The sequence below is a fragment of the Schistocerca serialis genome, chromosome 9 (assembly GCF_023864345.2).
Source record: "Schistocerca serialis cubense isolate TAMUIC-IGC-003099 chromosome 9, iqSchSeri2.2, whole genome shotgun sequence".
In the NCBI taxonomy this organism is placed as follows: Eukaryota; Metazoa; Arthropoda; class Insecta; order Orthoptera; family Acrididae; genus Schistocerca; species Schistocerca serialis.
This window is the reverse complement of record NC_064646.1, coordinates 488011040-488030690: the sequence shown is the minus strand read 5'-3', so window position 1 is coordinate 488030690 and position 19651 is coordinate 488011040. Positions and strand designations below refer to the sequence as shown.

The 19651-nt window shown below is 42.3% G+C and overlaps 1 protein-coding gene across 1 annotated transcript in view; it reads right to left on the bottom strand.

The window, feature by feature from the left end:
* Positions 1–863: 863 nt before the first annotated feature.
* Positions 864–19651, bottom strand: part of LOC126418544 (protein son of sevenless) — a 192592-nt gene continuing 173804 nt past the window's right edge. Inside the window, exon 25 of the mRNA XM_050085359.1 lies at positions 864–8182. Within this exon, the coding sequence (XP_049941316.1) occupies positions 8004–8182 (179 nt within the window). The 3' untranslated portion in view covers positions 864–8003. The remainder of the gene's footprint in view (positions 8183–19651) is intronic.

The following is a 19651-nucleotide window of genomic DNA, read 5'->3' as shown; positions in this document are numbered from 1 at the left end:
TACTTGGGAGGAGAGAGGGGTAGGTTAGGGAAAGGCAGCTCACTCATATTCCATGGTAAGAGGAACCCAACTATGATGAGAATGAGGGGTAAAAAAACTTCCCTCTGTGTGCTACACTGCTCAGACAGTAAACAGAAAAATATGGAAGAGGGTACGATGAATTACAGTCATAAATACAAAACATGGATTGAGAGACATTGTCTTAAACAATTAAAGCCACTATAACCTGTAACTCTTAAGTGTCTATCTGAAGTGCTCACGACAGTAATAGAGCAACAATTTTTACACATACAAGATATTCAGCAACTGTGACAGGTTTAATGTGTGAACGCTATAGATTGTGTGTCATACTCTAACAGACCTGCCCTACTATGCACTACGCAGCTTATGTACAGCACAAGTGTCACAACAGATCTGGTATAACAGCTGGTGCCCCACACTTCAATTATTCAATTTGCATTGGACACTAACAAAATAGAAAGCTGTATCCACAGGAATAATACTGATTATTAAACACGAGTTGTTTCTATCTCTGCTCCTAAAATTCAATTCTGATGATGTCACATTATTCTTGATACAAATATTTTCCCTGTATTGTGTTGTATTACAGTGTGGTTGAATTTCAGGGAACCTTGAGGACAGTTTCCTTTACAATATCTTGTGAGATGAATGTGAGTAATGCAAGTATGTAATCACTTTTGCCTGTAATGCATTCTGTCGGGGGAGAGAGGGAGAGGGAGGGAGAGAGAGAGAGAGAGAGAGAGAGAGAGAGAGAGAGAGAGAGAGAGAGAGAGAGAGAGGGGGGGGGATGGGAAAGGGGGGGGGGGGGGGAGGAAAATAAATCATGCAAAACAATTGTGCTGTAAAGTACATTCTAATTCATTTTTTCATCGGCTTTATACATTTTAACAGTTTTTATATCCCATTCTTTCATTTACATGGCTTAAAATGCAAATCAGTGCATTAAATCTACATATCACAGTTAATTTTTTTTATATACTCCTCCTATGAGCAACTTCCATTCACATTGGTCAGCCATAATTCAATAAGGAAACACTACAATATAAACATATGAAGGGTTCACCTTACATATTAAATCTGCAACTAAGAATGGGCTGTTAGAACAACAGCCTCAAGCACACCTGGACCACTTCTTGTTAGGACTGCACTCACCTGTGTAGAAAAACACACACACACACACACACACACACACACACACACACACACACACACACACAAATACTTAAGTGGCTCAATTTCATATTTATATTAATTGTGACATGGTGGCTAGCCACCAATGTTTAATGCTTGGGAGGAGGAGGGGGGGGGGGGGGGGGAGTCATAGAAGCATTCATCAAATGGATGAATATATTACAAGTAACTGATGCAGTTAATTGAAGTACTTTACCAGTAACAGGATTGTAGAAGACTTTAGGGTAAATTGAATTAGAAACTTGTTTGAGATCCAATAAATTTTGAGTCTTGTTTTGCCAAAATATAGTACTTGCCACTGCACCGTCCTCCCGAGAAAAATGCCTTTTTCTGATTTTCTCAGAAAATGTGTTACCTGAAGTACAAAATTCAAACATGAAGGTCCTTTACAGTCTCAAAATGTTACGCAGAGTAAAATCAAACAAAACACTGAAGCCCCTTAGAAATTCTACTTTTCTACGCAAAAGGGGCATGGTGGGGGCTAATAAGAAGGAACTTAGCAGCTCAACACAATCGCTCAGTCACAAAAACACACACACACACACACACACACACACACACACACACACACACACACACACACACACACACACAGTCATGTCACACAATATGTATAGTTTTTGTATATAGATATATTTACTTGTTTGTGTTCATTTAAAATTCATCTAATCTCTCTATATTTATATATGTGTATGTATAAATATATACACTATACATGAAATGTGTGTGCAATATATATAACCTGCACGCACGCACGCACGCGCACACACACACACACACACACACACACACACACACACACACACACACACACACACACACACACACACACACCTCAGCGAAAAATACAATTACAAATCCATATACATTTTTATCTTTAAATATTATATGTTCTACATACAGATATACAAGTAAGTGTTAAAAGCATAATTATGATCCTTACACACTATCACAAATTTAGGTCCTTATTCATTAATTGGTCTCATTGAGCGGTATGACAAATACGATAATGTGTATTAACAATAAAAACACTAATTGCTGCAACTTTGGAAAAGGGTGTCTTCTCAAGAACAGAAAAAAACCATAGACAAGTAACTAAAAGACATGCTACCCAAATATACTATTAACTAATGAGATGAAGTTTTGCATAAATGCTCTACCTTTTTCATAAAATAGCCATGAACACTTTCTTCACAATTAGGCAATATACAAAGTTACAGTCTTTCCAGTCCAGTATTTCTGTTTTTTCTTTCTAATTTTTTTTCTTTTTCAATACATTTTTTGCAGAAAGAATTTTTTGCATTACTTTTACACCAAATAACAGAAATATTACTAAAAACATTTATTAAACAATATCATAATAAACTGACTAGCCATGTACTGAAATAATGTAGTTACATCTTACCATTACATTGAGATTTTTTTTCTTGTTTTGCTAAACACACAGAAAAAATATACACAAAGAATAACACACTACCACTGGTCATACAGTACTGAAATTTATCAACAATAGGCCAAATCTAATCAAATGTCACATAAAATACCCCCTTCTAGTACTATGTGATACCCATTATTTTTGGTAAAAAGTGCCTACACAATTATACATTGATCACATAAAGGACCACATACAATTTACGTTCATATACAACAGTCATTTCTTTGCCATTTGAACAAGGAGTATGAACTGAAAATGAGTATAAAGCCAGAAAGGTGAGTTTCCATCCTAACTTAAAGAGTGTAATTCAATGGCATATTTAGAAACAAACAAGTAGTGCAGTCTAACAATTCCATCTTGGCCATGATTTATTCTGAAATACCGTATGTTCATAAACTGTTTTATATACAATACTGAAATTAAGCTGAAAGATATTATATGAAAACCGTACACTGATCAGTCAAATCAACTTTTGAATAACTTCTTTTATGTCCTTGTGGGTGTTTGCTTATTTCATAACTGAAGATGATGTATATTTGTTCTCAGTTGTAATAAATAGGCCTTATGTATCCTTATTACTGCAGTAACTATTGAATGGAGTTCACATGTAGCCACCAGTTTCATAGGTCAGCTAAATGTTTGTCCTTCTGGGTTCTAATACTTATCACTTAGTTTAAATCAAAATATGAAGGAATTTATTAGAGTAATCATTGGTGCATGTGGGTTTGTGTGACGACTATTACCACCCAACCCCTCTTGAAAATTATGGTGTCAATGAGCACATGATTTCTACCAATTACTGCAGAATTTTTCATTTCACCGGAGAGAAAGCCCTATAGCAAATGAAACAAATTGAGGTTTGGGAAGGCATGTAGTTTTACTATTAAGACAAATTCAAAGCTAGAATATTTTTATTTAATGAAGCTCCATGTAGGAATATCAACAACCTATGAAAAGATAGACTAATACTTTTGGTAAGTAGCAATCTATCTTTACCTACATTGCTGTATTTAATGAAGGCAAATTGACAGCAAAATCTCTGTGCAATGTACTTCTGGCAACTGGAAGTGCTTTGCTGTAATTCAAGTTTGGAGCAAAATAAATATTTTAACAACTCTGAAGATTAAGAACACAGTACACAGACAACATATGATCCAATGCAGGTAAAACCTGCAAACACTGAATCAAGGGCAGCTCAGATCCCACCTTTCATAAGTAAGTTACATTCATCAGCCAGTAATTAGGAATGCACATAACACTTTTCTATGCAAACTGTTTGCAAAATAATGTTTTTGAAAGGTAAAGATCCATTGCGCACTGTCACAACGATGAACGCGCAGTGTTCGACACTGATGTATTAACAAAAAAGTTATTTTACTTAAACAAAATAGAATCACATTACTTACAAGCTTTGGGCGTGTTTGCTTTCTATTAGTAACTTCATTCCTTTTGAGTGGAGTTGTAGCTAAAGGTAGCTTGCATGGGGGGGAGGGGGGGGGGGGGGGTTAATCCAGAAAAATCAGGTGTCACAGAGATTTCTCAACCAATAGGCTGGATTGATAATGTGATGATACAATGAGAAGGGAAGAAAAGACACTACTACCAGTATGTACCAGTCATTCAAATGACAAAGAACAGTGTAGTTCTCCGAGAATAATTAGCTCAAAAAACAGGAGAAAATAAATGAAAATTGTCAAAATGCCTGAAGGAGTTATGGTATTGCTCAAAGAAAAGAAAAAAAATGGAAAGAAGGGTGAAGATAAGCAGAAGGCTTAAAGGAATAAAATCGTTGAGAAAATACAGGAAAAGAGGATGTTGCCTATAAGTAGGGCAACAAAAATTAATAACATTTTTAAAACAAATGATCTACTAATGCACTCACTAAACAAAAAGAACGATTGCTTATGATAAGCTGGAAGGTTTTTTGGTCACATATGTACCACATCTTTGTTAAATCTACTTTTGCATCTTAATACTTGTCCTCTTCAATACTGTAATGCAAGTCATAGTTGTCTGCTTCAACAAAATTGTTTTGTTATTGTGTGTCTTCTATTCCAGACCTTTTCCAAGTATCTTTCGAACCCAAGCGTCTGGGATGAAAAGATCAGTTTTTCATAATTCTTCAGCTTTACGTGGCATGTAGCACCACAAAAAATTATTGGGTGCAGAACTGAATTGCTGTGGCATGTTTGCCCTACATTTCCTTGTACATCCAGACTTGTGCTCTTATTTATCAGAACACTCTATGGCTTACATCACAATGAGACAAATTAAAGAAATAAATCTTTACCCTATTAATGTGACAGCAATGTTTTTCAATACTAGTACAAAAGACTTCAATGTAAAACAAATTTTTACCCAATAAGTAATCAATAATTTTGTGGCACATACGTGCAACATCTACATCAAGAGTGATTTACACTGAAACTTCAACTCGTATACATCAACGAAAAAATATTAATGAAATCCAGGGCACAAATTGGTGCTACACATGTTATACTCTGATAAGATGTAGTCCAGAAAAGCGTGGAGATAACAAGCCTCACAAAAAAAGTTTGTAGTGAATCATAAAAAAACGGTAAGAATTACAACACCACAATTACCATAATTAATTCTTACATTACTGCTTCATTCAGTTTATACTATGATTCTTTCAAAATAGAGAGTATGTGCTCAGTTCGTACAGATCACTGAAATTATGGCACACAAAGGGAACATTACACCCCCAAAGTAATCAAATAAAGTGTAACTTAATAACAGACAAAATAACAGTATGTTTAAAAACTGCAGGTCAGTATTGTATGTAGCTGCCATAAACGTTACCTCACCTCAGACAAACAAAGTACTGAAAATAGAAATCTACAATGTATTTGGCACATAGATGGTCCCCATCTTTTTCACATACATAAAATTACTGCAAGTCTCTAAAAAATAACACATATTACACAGAACTGAAAGTGCATAATGTAAAAAGTTCTGCAAATGACTGGCTGCCAAGAAAACTAACTCAAAAAAGTTTTACTTAATTTAAATTGCATTATCGTTCACACTCCTTATTCCGTCATGGCAAATGAAATACTACAGTACATTTAATTTTTTTTCTACATATCATGAAGCACCCCTCTAACACTGACATAATTTACTCATGGAGCATTATAATAAGAAACTAGATAATATATACAATGTGTTCATTTCACATTCTAGGAACAACAGAGCACCAAACTTCTGATTTACATTCAAAACCTAACAACAGCATCAGGCATGAAGCCTCTAGCCATTAATGGTGCTGTATTGTAGAATCAGAACAGAACTGACACACTTCATTTAATTTAGTCAACAATATATGTACACTTGACTTGTTGTTGAAGCATCTGACACCATAATAATGTAGCTTAAAAAATCTTTTATGCAATCTTTCTTGTAGCACGTTAACAGGAAACTACAATATGACTTGGGTAAAGTGGAATGTCAAGTAATACTCATTCACGTGACATTCAGGAAGACAAGATATGCCCATCAATTACACTGCACACACAAGCTTTGAGCTCCAACCTCCCCTCTGCATAAGAATCCATAAAAAGACAGTATATGTTACACAATTATCTTTAGTTTAAAAAGTGCTGATTTTACTATCAACAAGCTTGAATTTCATGCAAGTCTGTAGTCACAACCTCACCCGAAATACCTGCACATCAGTATTCTCAAAAAAGCCCTACAAATAAAACTTGTTTGCGATGCATAAATAACTATGTGGCAATATCTAGCTGTGGCTTCTTTTTCTGGATCAAGGGGGTGGGGGGCAAGTGAGTAGCAGCACTATTTGTTGTGCCAACATTCTCCAAGATGAAGTATGAACATTTCACTATTCCAAGATGCACTCAAATTATCAGACTATATCTTATTCACATATATGTATGATAAAATATGGCAATTTTTTAAGCTATTTAAGAATTGTCCAGAAAATTATGTCCAACTTGAAACCAGCGAACATATTCAAATGTTCCACAAAATTATTTTTAAGGAATCAATAACGAAACACATTTTTCTTCTTTAAATGCAGTATAAAACATCTACATAGCAAACAAGATGAAACTGTTACCCTGCTACAGGCTACATCAAACCAATTATATTAGGCAAGTGATGTCATTTTCTTAATACTTAATCACCTGAGATGTGTAAAACAGGAATACAACTGCAATACAATTTACATTACTCTTCCATTTTCCACACAACTTCATAGAGGAGAGAGAGAAACAATGTTACATAGACAGGATTTTAACATATGTGCAAATAAGTCTTAAAAAAAAATCCTAATTTAATTTACAAATCCTAAGGCTTCCTTGGTGATTAAAACACTGGCAATTTCCTTTCCAGACAATGATAGCGAAAAAATGTTTTTAAGCACTATCGAGATTTTTTTTTTCAATGAAATAAAACTGTAAAAAGTCTTGAAAGGATGTATGGAGATGCAGTTTTAGCAAAAAGGTAACAACATAAGATTTGAGGGTAAAATGACTCCACTTGTGAATACATCTATTACACATTATTCTTGTGCATAGTGCACCAATCTTAATAATAGAAAATAGGGGTTATGTAAGGGAACAAATCAAAATATTAACAGAATTCTACTTTAGCAGAAGCAATAGAAAACATTTGTACTATATTCATTGTTCCTCTGGCTATAACTCTTACAAACACATTCCATTTAACAGTTCTAAATACTGTAAACACACTATCCTAGTCCATAAACCCGTTCTACTCAACTATCACACAAAATGTCCAAAATATGAACAAGTTGCTAGCAAAAATAGACATTAAATTTGTCTGGGTTCCTCAGGTGGTTACGTCAGGCAACAAGACACACTGTCAACATTCTTATCCATACGTCCCAAACTCTGAACGGCTGGACAGATTATAGCATTTGGTCCAGTTAACTGGTGTCCACCCGCCTTGTCAGAAATAAATAAATATCTTACTTGTCTCATAACATATCAGCAATCACACAGCCATCATTAACTTTATGGATTATTCTTTGACTTTCACAAAAATCCTGCTCAGATGTCACCACAGTGGAAAAATGTAACATATGAAAGTCCCCATCAACACCCATCAACTAGTCCACCAAGAGGCACACAGTTCACCACAAACTTTCAACGAATGGCTCACAGTCATACGGTAGTAGTATTTTTTTAAGCTCTATGCAAAAATAAAGGCTACATAGCTGCAGTTCACAAACACCGTCATATTAAAGCCACTCACGGATTTTCCACCTGTCGTCAGCAAAATATTCTTATACACCAACACTTTAAATAAATTAGTACGTACACAAATACTTCATCCCCATGAGAAGCAGGCACTAGCTTTGACTATTAAAATGAAATGATGTGGGTGGTGGAATGTGCCTGTTGACAATCGGTCTGGGTGGTAGGCGCGGTGTGCGATGGACAGTGTGATGGTTGTGCTGACGTGGTAGTGAGCCAGTTAAGCATTCGTCACTGTGAAGTGATCTAGATGCCTGGTGGCTGATGCTGGATACTGAAACAGAAACAATTTTCATACACGAGGCTGTATGTAACGCATAGTAGTGTCATGACATACACTGGTGACACATTTAGTACATACACTAAATGGAGCAGTCACAATGGAAGGGGCTGTGTATTTGATACAACAAACCTATGTGAGCCTCAACAACACAACACACCTCAAAATGAAAGCATGCAGCAAACAAGCAGTTTCATATGATGGACAAATACCACAATTTTTTTGACCAGTACACTGATGCCACATGACTGAAATAGTCAATACATAGTTTTACTGCATAACATCAAGTAAGAATTGTGCTGATTCACTGCAAAACTGACAAGTTCTCAAGAATCAAAGAGGTTGGTTACAATAAGCAATTGAAATGGGCATGTAAAATTAACTTTCTTGCACATAATAATTATTTACATATCACTATCAGCAACAGGAGTGTCTCAGAAACTCTCAAACTCATAAACATCACTAAAACAAACAGAAGAGTCTGTACTGATGAATCACAGGAACACTGCACTTTAAATGGGATGCCACAACACTATCCCCAGATCAAGTAACTTTCAATACAATTTAAGTGGAAACAGATTTGAGTTTTATAGCTTACTCCGCTCACTGTGCATCATATGTTGAATGCTTTACAAATCAATCTATTTTTCAAAACTTAATTTAAGCTGCTTTGATAAATTTAAACGAAAAAGTCACTACTCAAGAAGAAAACTAAATTGTTATAATTATTTGGTCACAAGAATGAACGAGATTAAACACACATTCTCAAGATATACTCGAGACGAAAAATGTAATAAAGACAGTACATTTTATCAGTAGACCTAAAGACAACATAGCTTAGCGCCACTCTGTATTTGGCATTAACAGGCCCATTTGGGTTAAGGCAATGGCATCTCCCAGAAGAACACCAAAATTTTAATCAGTATACATTTACTGCCAGAACTCTGGTGACCAACAGCACTGATCTCCAATATGCAAAACAACAGAATGGCTTGTGATGTACCTGTGAGCTGAGTGAGTCGTAAAATTCATATATGCTTGCACTTAAATTGAAATATCCTCATCATTCTGATGAAAAAGTTATTTGTTCTGAGGGTAGTGCAGTGGTGCTGCTCATTAAGACATGCTCAATGAAACACAACACACAGGAAACATTAGGATATCATCTGCAGAGTAGTAGTTTTACCGTTTTCCATGCTGCCTGTTCAGAACAATATAATAACAGTTAATAAAAAGTACAGGTGTAGCCAACATGAAATACACAAGCAATTTTAGTTATTGTACATCAGGCTATTTACAACAAAACTTTCACCAAACAGCATGCAGGCACCGTATTGGTAGCACGAGGCATTCCATAGTACATTATGCTTTGTAATATCTGGGTATCTCTCATCTCAGCAACACAAAATTTTTCCCTTCCACTGTTTAATTGTGGTACAATTGGAAGTTGGCTCCTCAAATATGTACCTTTCCTGTGTTACTACAGAATAATTGCCATTAACATTTTTAAGCAATTAAACTTGCAGGACTCTTGTATGTCCTGCTTGGTTCCCTGGAATTACTGTAACAAGGCTACTTAGTGGTATTTTTGAAATATCCTTGTTTCTTTATATTTTTTGTAAAAACTCCCTGAAATTAGTTTCATTACTAAATAATTTTGTATACTGTGAATAAACCATTTATAAATGAAACTGTGCTGGTCAAATTTAACAAATTTGTAACCAGTTATGAGTTCAGGTCATGCCAAAATGAAGAAATCTGGCCAGAGTGGCTGGAGGGGGATAGGGGAGATACGTGTGGGGGGAGAGATACGTGTGGGGGGAGATAGGTGGTGTGTGGGAGGGGGGGGGAGATAGGTGGTGTGGGGGGGAGATAGGTGGTGTGGGGGGGGGGGGGGGAGATAGGAGGGGGGGGGAGATAGGAGGGGGGGGGAGATAGGTGGTGTGGGGGGGGGGGAGATAGGAGGGGGGGGGGAGATAGGTGGGAGAAAGTGGGGGGGGGGAGATAGGTGGTGGGGGGTGGGAGATAGGGGGGAGAAAGTGGGGGGGGGAGATAGGTGGCGGGGGGGAGATAGGTGGCGGGGGGGAGATAGGTGGCGGGGGGGAGATAGGTGGCGGGGGGGAGATAGGTGGCGGGGGGGAGATAGGTGGCGGGGGGGAGATAGGTGGCGGGGGGGAGATAGGTGGCGGGGGGGAGATAGGTGGCGGGGGGGAGATAGGTGGCGGGGGGGAGATAGGTGGCGGGGGGGAGATAGGTGGCGGGGGGGAGATAGGTGGCGGGGGGGAGATAGGTGGCGGGGGGGAGATAGGTGGCGGGGGGGAGATAGGTGGCGGGGGGGAGATAGGTGGCGGGGGGGAGATAGGTGGCGGGGGGGAGATAGGTGGCGGGGGGGAGATAGGTGGCGGGGGGGAGATAGGTGGCGGGGGGGAGATAGGTGGCGGGGGGGAGATAGGTGGCGGGGGGGAGATAGGTGGCGGGGGGGAGATAGGTGGCGGGGGGGAGATAGGTGGCGGGGGGGAGATAGGTGGCGGGGGGGAGATAGGTGGCGGGGGGGGAGATAGGTGGCGGGGGGGGAGATAGGTGGCGGGGGGGGGAGATAGGTGGCGGGGGGGAGATAGGTGGCGGGGGGGAGATAGGTGGCGGGGGGGAGATAGGTGGCGGGGGGGAGATAGGTGGCGGGGGGGAGATAGGTGGCGGGGGGGAGATAGGTGGCGGGGGGGAGATAGGTGGCGGGGGGGAGATAGGTGGCGGGGGGGAGATAGGTGGCGGGGGGGAGATAGGTGGCGGGGGGGAGATAGGTGGCGGGGGGGAGATAGGTGGCGGGGGGGAGATAGGTGGCGGGGGGGAGATAGGTGGCGGGGGGGAGATAGGTGGCGGGGGGGAGATAGGTGGCGGGGGGGAGATAGGTGGCGGGGGGGAGATAGGTGGCGGGGGGGAGATAGGTGGCGGGGGGGAGATAGGTGGCGGGGGGGAGATAGGTGGCGGGGGGGAGATAGGTGGCGGGGGGGAGATAGGTGGCGGGGGGGAGATAGGTGGCGGGGGGGAGATAGGTGGCGGGGGGGAGATAGGTGGCGGGGGGGAGATAGGTGGCGGGGGGGAGATAGGTGGCGGGGGGGAGATAGGTGGCGGGGGGGGAGATAGGTGGCGGGGGGGGAGATAGGTGGCGGGGGGGGAGATAGGTGGCGGGGGGGAGATAGGTGGCGGGGGGGGAGATAGGTGGCGGGGGGGGAGATAGGTGGCGGGGGGGGGGAGATAGGTGGCGGGGGGGGGAGATAGGTGGCGGGGGGGGGAGATAGGTGGCGGGGGGGGAGATAGGTGGCGGGGGGGAGATAGGTGGCGGGGGGGAGATAGGTGGCGGGGGGGGAGGAGATAGGTGGGGGGGGGGAGATAGGTGGGGGGGGAGATAGGTGGGGGGGGGGAGATAGGTGGGGGGGGGAGATAGGTGGGGGGGGGGAGATAGGTGGGGGGGGGAGATAGGTGGGGGCGGGAGATAGGTGGGGGGGGAGATAGGTGGGGGGGGGAGATAGGTGGGGGGGGGAGATAGGTGGGGGGGGGGAGATAGGTGGGGGGGGAGATAGGTGGGGGGGGGAGATAGGTGGGGGGGGAGATAGGTGGGGGGGGGGGGGGGGGGAGATAGGTGGGGGGGGGAGATAGGTGGGGGGGAGATAGGTGGGGGGGGGAGATAGGTGGGGGGGGAGATAGGTGGGGGGGAGATAGGTGGGGGGGGAGATAGGTGGGGGGGGGGAGATAGGTGGGGGGGAGATAGGTGGGGGGGGGAGATAGGTGGGGGGGGAGATAGGTGGGGGGGGAGATAGGTGGGGGGGGGAGATAGGTGGGGGGGGGGAGATAGGTGGGGGGGGGGATAGGTGGGGGGGGGATAGGTGGGGGGGGAGATAGGTGGGGGGGAGATAGGTGGGGGGGAGATAGGTGGGGGGGAGATAGGTGGGGGGGAGATAGGTGGGGGGGAGATAGGTGGGGGGGAGATAGGTGGGGGGGAGATAGGTGGGGGGGAGATAGGTGGGGGGGAGATAGGTGGGGGGGAGATAGGTGGGGGGATATAGGTGGGGGGATATAGGTGGGGGGAGATAGGTGGGGGGAGATAGGTGGGGGGAGATAGGTGGGGGGAGATAGGTGGGGGGAGATAGGTGGGGGGAGATAGGTGGGGGGAGATAGGTGGGGGGAGATAGGTGGGGGGAGATAGGTGGGGGGAGATAGGTGGGGGGGATAGGTGGGGGGGATGGGTGGGGGAGATAGGGGGGATGGGTGGGGGAGATAGGGGGGATGGGTGGGGGAGATAGGGGGGATGGGTGGGGGAGATAGGGGGGATGGGTGGGGGAGATAGGGGGGATGGGTGGGGGAGATAGGGGGGATGGGTGGGGGAGATAGGGGGATGGGTGGGGGAGATAGGGGGGATGGGTGGGGGAGATAGGGGGGATGGGTGGGGGAGATAGGGGGGATGGGTGGGGGAGATAGGGGGGATGGGTGGGGGAGATAGGGGGGATGGGTGGGGGAGATAGGGGGGATGGGGGGAGATGGGGGTGGAGATAGGGGGATGGGGGGAGATAGGGGGAGATAGGGGGGATGGGGGGAGATAGGGGGATAGGGGGAAGATAGGGGGGATAGGGGGGATGGGTGGGACATAGGGGGGATGGGGGGAGATAGGGAGAGAGATAGGGGGAGATAGGGAGGGTGATAGAGGGGGGGAGAGAGAGGGTGATAGAGGGGGGGAGAGAGAGGGGGGAGAGGGGGGAGAGATTGGTGGGAGAGAGGGGGGAGAGAGGGGGGAGAGAAGGGGGAGAGAAGGGGGAGAGGGGGGGAGAGAGGGGGGAGAGCGGTTGAGGGGGGGAGAGGGGGTGAGAGGGGGGAGAGGGGGTGAGAGGGGGGGTTTTCATTTCTTTTCTGGAGAAGGCTTTGGCTGAAAGCTCAGTGTGTAACACTCTTTCCGAAATAAAAAGTGCTTTGTTTCATACAGAGAATTTCGTGTTTCTGAAGTGATTGCACTGGGAAAGCAAGGTACTCACTCGTATGTGTGCATTTTTTAAGAAATAGTCTATATTGAAATCAGAGAAAGCAAGAAACAGTATAGCGCTAGAATGGAAAATATTTTATATGTGCCTGATACAAGTGCTCTTAACCACATCAACATATAACAGACTATATAATAAGTACACAATTGCATTTGACTTTAAAAGAGTTAGGATTCGGGAAAAAGCCAGTGGTGAGATTGTCGTGGTAGGCTACTTGGAAAGTAGGCTGTACACGTTGTGTATGCATGCTGTCAGATCAGAAAAGAGTAATCCAGTGAGCTTAATGACACACACTAGTACTCCAAGTGCACCACAAAAGATTCAGAAATCAAAATATAAAATACATCAAAATTGAAGAAACTTATCAATGCACAGGGTCCATTCAATAAATAACAGGAAAAGTTGTATAAAAATATGAAACTTCAACAAAGCTTGTGATTCTTTGTTATTTTTTTGGTGGTGTCCAAGAACTTATCACGTAGGCCTGGCACACCTACCTCACAAATAGGATGCTGGAAATAAATTAAACAAAATGGCAGCACCATAGCAGGTTTGCACCAATGTGGAGCAGCGAAATGTCATTAGATTTCTTTTAGCTGAAAGGTTGAAACCAACTGAAATTCATTTATGGCAGTGCAATATGGTGAAAGTTTTTGAGATGAACACAGTGTACGAGTGGGCACGTTAGGTTCAACTGTGGTGCAACAAGTGTTGAGGATTTGCCACTCTCCAGGGCACACTGTCTGTACAGTCACCGACTAATGTTGTGAGAGCTGATGAGCTGATACAGGAAAACAGGCATATTACACTGAGTGATACTGCAGCAACGATGAACACTGGTGTTGGACCAGCCCACCATATTGTTTCATGTGGTACTGATGTTGGTGCCACAAAAGTTGAGCTCAGGAATGAAAGAAAGGTGCACAGAGGCATGCAGGGAGCTTTTGCAAAATTACATGGCTGAAGGGGAGGCATTTCTTCACTATACTTAACAGGAGATGAAAACTGGACGATTTTTTATGAACCTGAAGCAAGCTTCAATGGAGTGGTGAAATTCTTCATCTCCAAGTCCTGGCAGTAATTGTGTGTGTGTGTCCGAACGTTTATTATTACAGTAATACACAAAAATTTGAAGCAAATTGGTCAAGTACTTTCTGAGATTTTTGGTAGCAACTATTTCCCTTTATGTATTACACACACACACACACACACACACACACACACACACACACACACACACACACATATATATATATATATATATTAAAAATATGTGGCTGTCCATATGTTCATTGAGTACTGCCTGAAGCAAATTGGCCAAGAAATTTCAAGATTTTTGGTAATAATGTTTACCCTTTACATGCCACATATTTATTTACATAATAAACATACAAATATAAAAAGAAGCACATATTCAATTGCAACACTGTGCAATCATTGAAGAACTTTTGTAGATTTACGATTTTGAACAGAAATACATTTACGAGGTGTATTCAAGTTCTAAGGCCTCCGATTTTTTTTCTAATTAACTACTCACCCGAAATCGATGAAACTGGCGTTACTTCTCGACATAATCGCCCTGCAGACGTACACATTTTTCACAACGCTGACGCCATGATTCCATGGCACGGCGAAGGCTTCTTTAGGAGTCTGTTTTGACCACTGGAAAATTGCTGAGGCAATAGCAGCATGGCTGGTGAATGTGCGACCACGGAGAGTGTCTTTCATTGTTGGAAAAAGCCAAAAGTCACTAGGAGCCAGGTCAGGTGAGTAGAGAGCATGAGGAATCACTTCAGTTGTTATCACGAAGAAACTGTTGCGTAACGTTAGCTCGATGTGCGGGTGCGTTGTCTTGGTGAAACAGCACACGCGCAGCCATTCCCGGACGTTTTTGTTGCAGTGCAGGAAGGAATTTGTTCTTCATAACATTTTCGTAGGATGCACCTGTTACTGTAGTGCCCTTTGGAATGCAATGGGTAAGGATTACGCCCTCGCTCTCCCAGAACATGGACACCATCATTTTTTCAGCACTGGCGGTTACCCGAAATTTTTTTGGTGGCAGTGAATCTGTGTGCTTCCATTGAGCTGACTGGCACTTTGTTTCTGGATTGAAAAATGGCATCCACGTCTCATCCATTGTCACAACCGAATAAAAGAAAGTCCCATTCATGCTGTCATTGCGCATCAACATGCCACACGGGCAGCCATGTGGTCGTCCATCAGCATTCGTGGCACCCACCTGGATGACACTTTTCGCATTTTCATGTCGTCATGCAGGATTGTGTGCACAGAACCCACAGAAATGCCAACTCTGGAGGCGATCTGTTCAACAGTCATTCGGCGATCCCCCAAAACAATTCTCTCCACTTTCTCGATCATGTCGTCAGACCGGCTTGAGCGAGCCCGAGGTTGTTTCGGTTTGTTGTCACACGATGTTCTGCCTTCATTAAACTGTCGCACCCACGAACGCACTTTCGACACATCCATAACTCCATCACCACATGTCTCCTTCAACTGCCGATGAATTTCAATTGGTTTCACACCACGCAAATTCAGAAAACGAATGATTGCATGCTGTTCAAGAAAGGAAAACGTCGCCATTTTAAATATTTAAAACAGTTCTCATTCTCGCCGCTGACGGTAAAATTCCATCTGCCATACGGTGCTGCCATCTCTGGGACGTATTGACAATGAATGCGGCCTCATTTTAAAACAATGCGCATCTTTCTATCTCTTTCCAGTCCAGAGAAAAAAAAAATCAGAGGCCTTAGAACTTGAATGCACCTCATATATTTTTATTTATATAGATGTAAATGTATGTTTGGACAGAATTGTAAATCTCTGAAAGTTCTTCACCAATTCCTTCAAAATGTTGACAGTACATTAGAATACAGGTATGTTTTTACACACCTACTGGAGTGCCATATGGTATATAGACATTTACATTGTATATAGCATTACTTAATACGAATATAATAAATTGGGTTCTGCATAACTTAGCAGCATTTTTGTTTTTGCATGTTGGTATTCTGGTTCCTATGGGTTTACGTACTGACTGTAATTTTTATCTGTAGTTAATTGCTGCTATTTAAGTTTACATACTGTCATTTGGAGACAGTGAGTGGAGCTGTGGACACTAGAAAATGGAGTGCGAAGTGGAGGAATCAGAATATTTCTGAAATATTTTTCTGTTTGAGTTCAATATAGAGGTTACAACAGCGGAAAGGGCCATAAGCATTTGTGCCATGTATAGGACCAATAGCATTAGACAGAGCATCGCAAGAAAATGGTTTTCTTGTTTTAAGGTAAATATTTTTGACACTGGTGACTATGTTCAGGGACACCCTTGGGGTTTGACGAAGATCATTTAAACATATTAGGCCATAATGTCCCACGTCAGTATACTCGAGAACTAGTCTTTCCAACACTGTGCAACATTTGCATGCAATGGGGAAACTTCAATAATCAAGTGTATGGGTACTGCTGTAGTGTAACATGACATTTCTTAGGCTCTTTGAGAAATGGAAGATATTCATATGAATATGGAGAGGAACACTATTATGCTACGTTAACTGAGCCAAAGTGATGCAGAACATTGTCACTAGGTTTCTGTTTATGCAGGGCCAAGAATATATGCAGAAGTTCACCTCTCATGGGCAAGAGTGGTGAACAGAAGTCATCACTTGCTGTGGTGGACGAGTTACTCCATGCAGCTGCTGATGGAAGGTGTTAATACCAAAGAACCTGTATTAGCAATGAAATTTATGTAAAACATATAGCTATTCCTAAATATCACCTCACATGGTAATCTCTGTGAACAAATAATAAAGGACATTACATGACTTCGCATGACATATTATTCCACAAAACATACGTCTTGTTGTTGTGGTCTTCAGTCCTGAGACTGGTTTGATGCAGCTCTCCATGCTACCCTATCCTGTGCAAGCTTCTTCATCTCCCAGTACTTACTGCAACCCACATGCTTCTGAATCTGCTTAGTGTATTCATCTCTTGGTCTCCCTCTACAATTTTTACCCTCCACGCTGCCCTCCAATGCTAAATTTGTGATCCCTTGATGCCTCAGAACATGTCCTACTAATCGGTCCCTTCTTTTTGTCAAGTTGTGCCACATACTCCTCTTCTCCCCAATTCTATTCAATACTTCATCATTAGTTATGTGATCTACCCATCTAATCTTCAGCATTCTTCTGTAGCACCACATTTTGAAAGCTTCTATTCTCTTCTTGACCAAACTATTTATCCTCCACGTTTCACTTCCATACATGGCTACACTCCATACGAATACTTTCAGAAATGACTTCCTGACACTTAAATCAATACTGGATGTTAACAAATTTCTCTTCTTCAGAAACGCTTTCCTTGCCATTGCCAGTCTACATTTCATATCCTCTCTACTTCAACCATCATTAGTTATTTTGCTCCCCAAATAGCAAAACTCCTTTACTACTTTAAGTGTCTCATTTCCTAATGTAATTCCCTCAGCATCACCCAACTTCATTCGACTACATTCCATTATCCTCGTTTTGCTTTTGTTGATGTTCATCTTATATCCTCCTTTCAAGACACTGTCCATTCCGTTCAACTGCACTTCCCAGTCCTTTGCTGTCTCTGATAGAATTACAATGTCATCGGCGAACCTCAAAGTTTTTATTTCTTCTTCATGGATTTTAATACCTACTCAGAATTTTTCTTTTGTTTCCTTTACTGCTTGCTCAATATACAGATTGAATAACATTGGGGACAGGCTACAACCCTGTCTCACTCCTTGCCCAACCACTGCTTCCCTTTCATGCCCCTCGACTCTTATAACTGCCATCTGGATTCTGTACAAATTGTAAATAGCCTTTTGCTCCCTGTATTTTACCCTTGCCACCTTTAGAATTTGAAAGAGAGTATTCCAGTCAACACTGTCAAAAGTTTTCTCCAAGTCTACAAATGCTAGAAATGTAGGTTTGCCTTTCCTTAATCTTTCTTCCAAGATAAGTCGTAAGGTCAGTATTGCCTCACGTGTTCCAATATTTCTACGGAATCCAAACTGATCTTCCCCGAGGTCGGCTTCTACCAGTTTTTCCATTCGTCTGTAAAGAATTCGCGTTAGTATTTAGCAGCTGCGACTTATTAAACTGATTGTTCGGTAATTTTCACATCTGTCAACACCTGCTTTCTTTGGGATTGGAATTATTATATTCTTCTTGAAGTCTGAGGGAATTTCGACTGTCTCATACATCTTGCTCACCAGATGGTAGAGTTTTGTCAGGACTGGCTCTCCCAAGGCTGTCAGTAGTTCTAATGGAATGTTGTCTACTCCTGGGGACTTGTTTCGACTCAGGTCTTTCAGTGCTCTGTCAAACTCTTCACGCAGTATCGTATCTCCCACTTCATCTACATCCTATTCCATTTCCATAATATTGTCCTCAAGTACATCACCCTAGTATAGACCCTCTATATACTCCTTCCACCTTTCTGCTTTCCCTTCTTTGCTTAGAACTGGGTTTCCATCTGAGCTCTTGATATTCATACAAGTTGTTCTCTTTTCTGCAAAGATCTCTTTAATTTTCCTGTAGGCAGTATCTATCTTACCCCTAGTGAGATAAGCCTCTACATCCTTACATTTGTCCTCTAGCCATCCCTGCTTAGCCATTTTGCACTTCCTGTCAATCTCATTTTTGAGACGTCTGTATTCCTTTTTGCCTGCTTCATTTACTGCACTTTTGTATTTTCTCCTTTCGTCAATTAAGTTCAATATTTCTTCTGTTACCCAAGAATTTCTACTAGCCCACGTCTTTTTACCTGCTTGATCCTCTGTGCCTTCACTACTTCATCCCTCAGAGCTACCCATTCTTCTTCACTGTACTTCTTTCCACCATTCCAGTCAATTGTTCCCTTATGCTCTCCCTGAAACTCTGTACAACCTCTGGTTCTTTCAGTTTATCCAGGTCCCATCTCCTTAAATTCCCACATTTTTGCAGTTTCTTCAGTTTTAATCTACAGTTCATAACCAATAGATTGTAGTCAGAGTCCACATCTGCCCCTGGAAATGTCTTACAACTTGAAACCTGGTTCTAAATCTCTGTCTTACCATTATATAATCAATCTGATACCTTTTAGTATCTCCAGGATTCTTCTATGTATACAACCTTCTTTCATGATTCTTGAACCAAGTGTTAGCTATACAATATTGGGTACAATTAATTCCTGACTTTCAGGTACTGATAAATTAATTACCTACCATGCATGATGACAGTACTATCACCTGTAGAGGTAATGAAGAAACCTTTCATATGAGAACCATTGATAAAAATGTTAAACTGGCATAAAGGGGAAGAATTAACTATAAAAGAATTACAGAGGCAAGTACAGGATAACCTACAATATAGTGCAAAAGTCTGCATTGACAGAAAAATATCACCCAGGT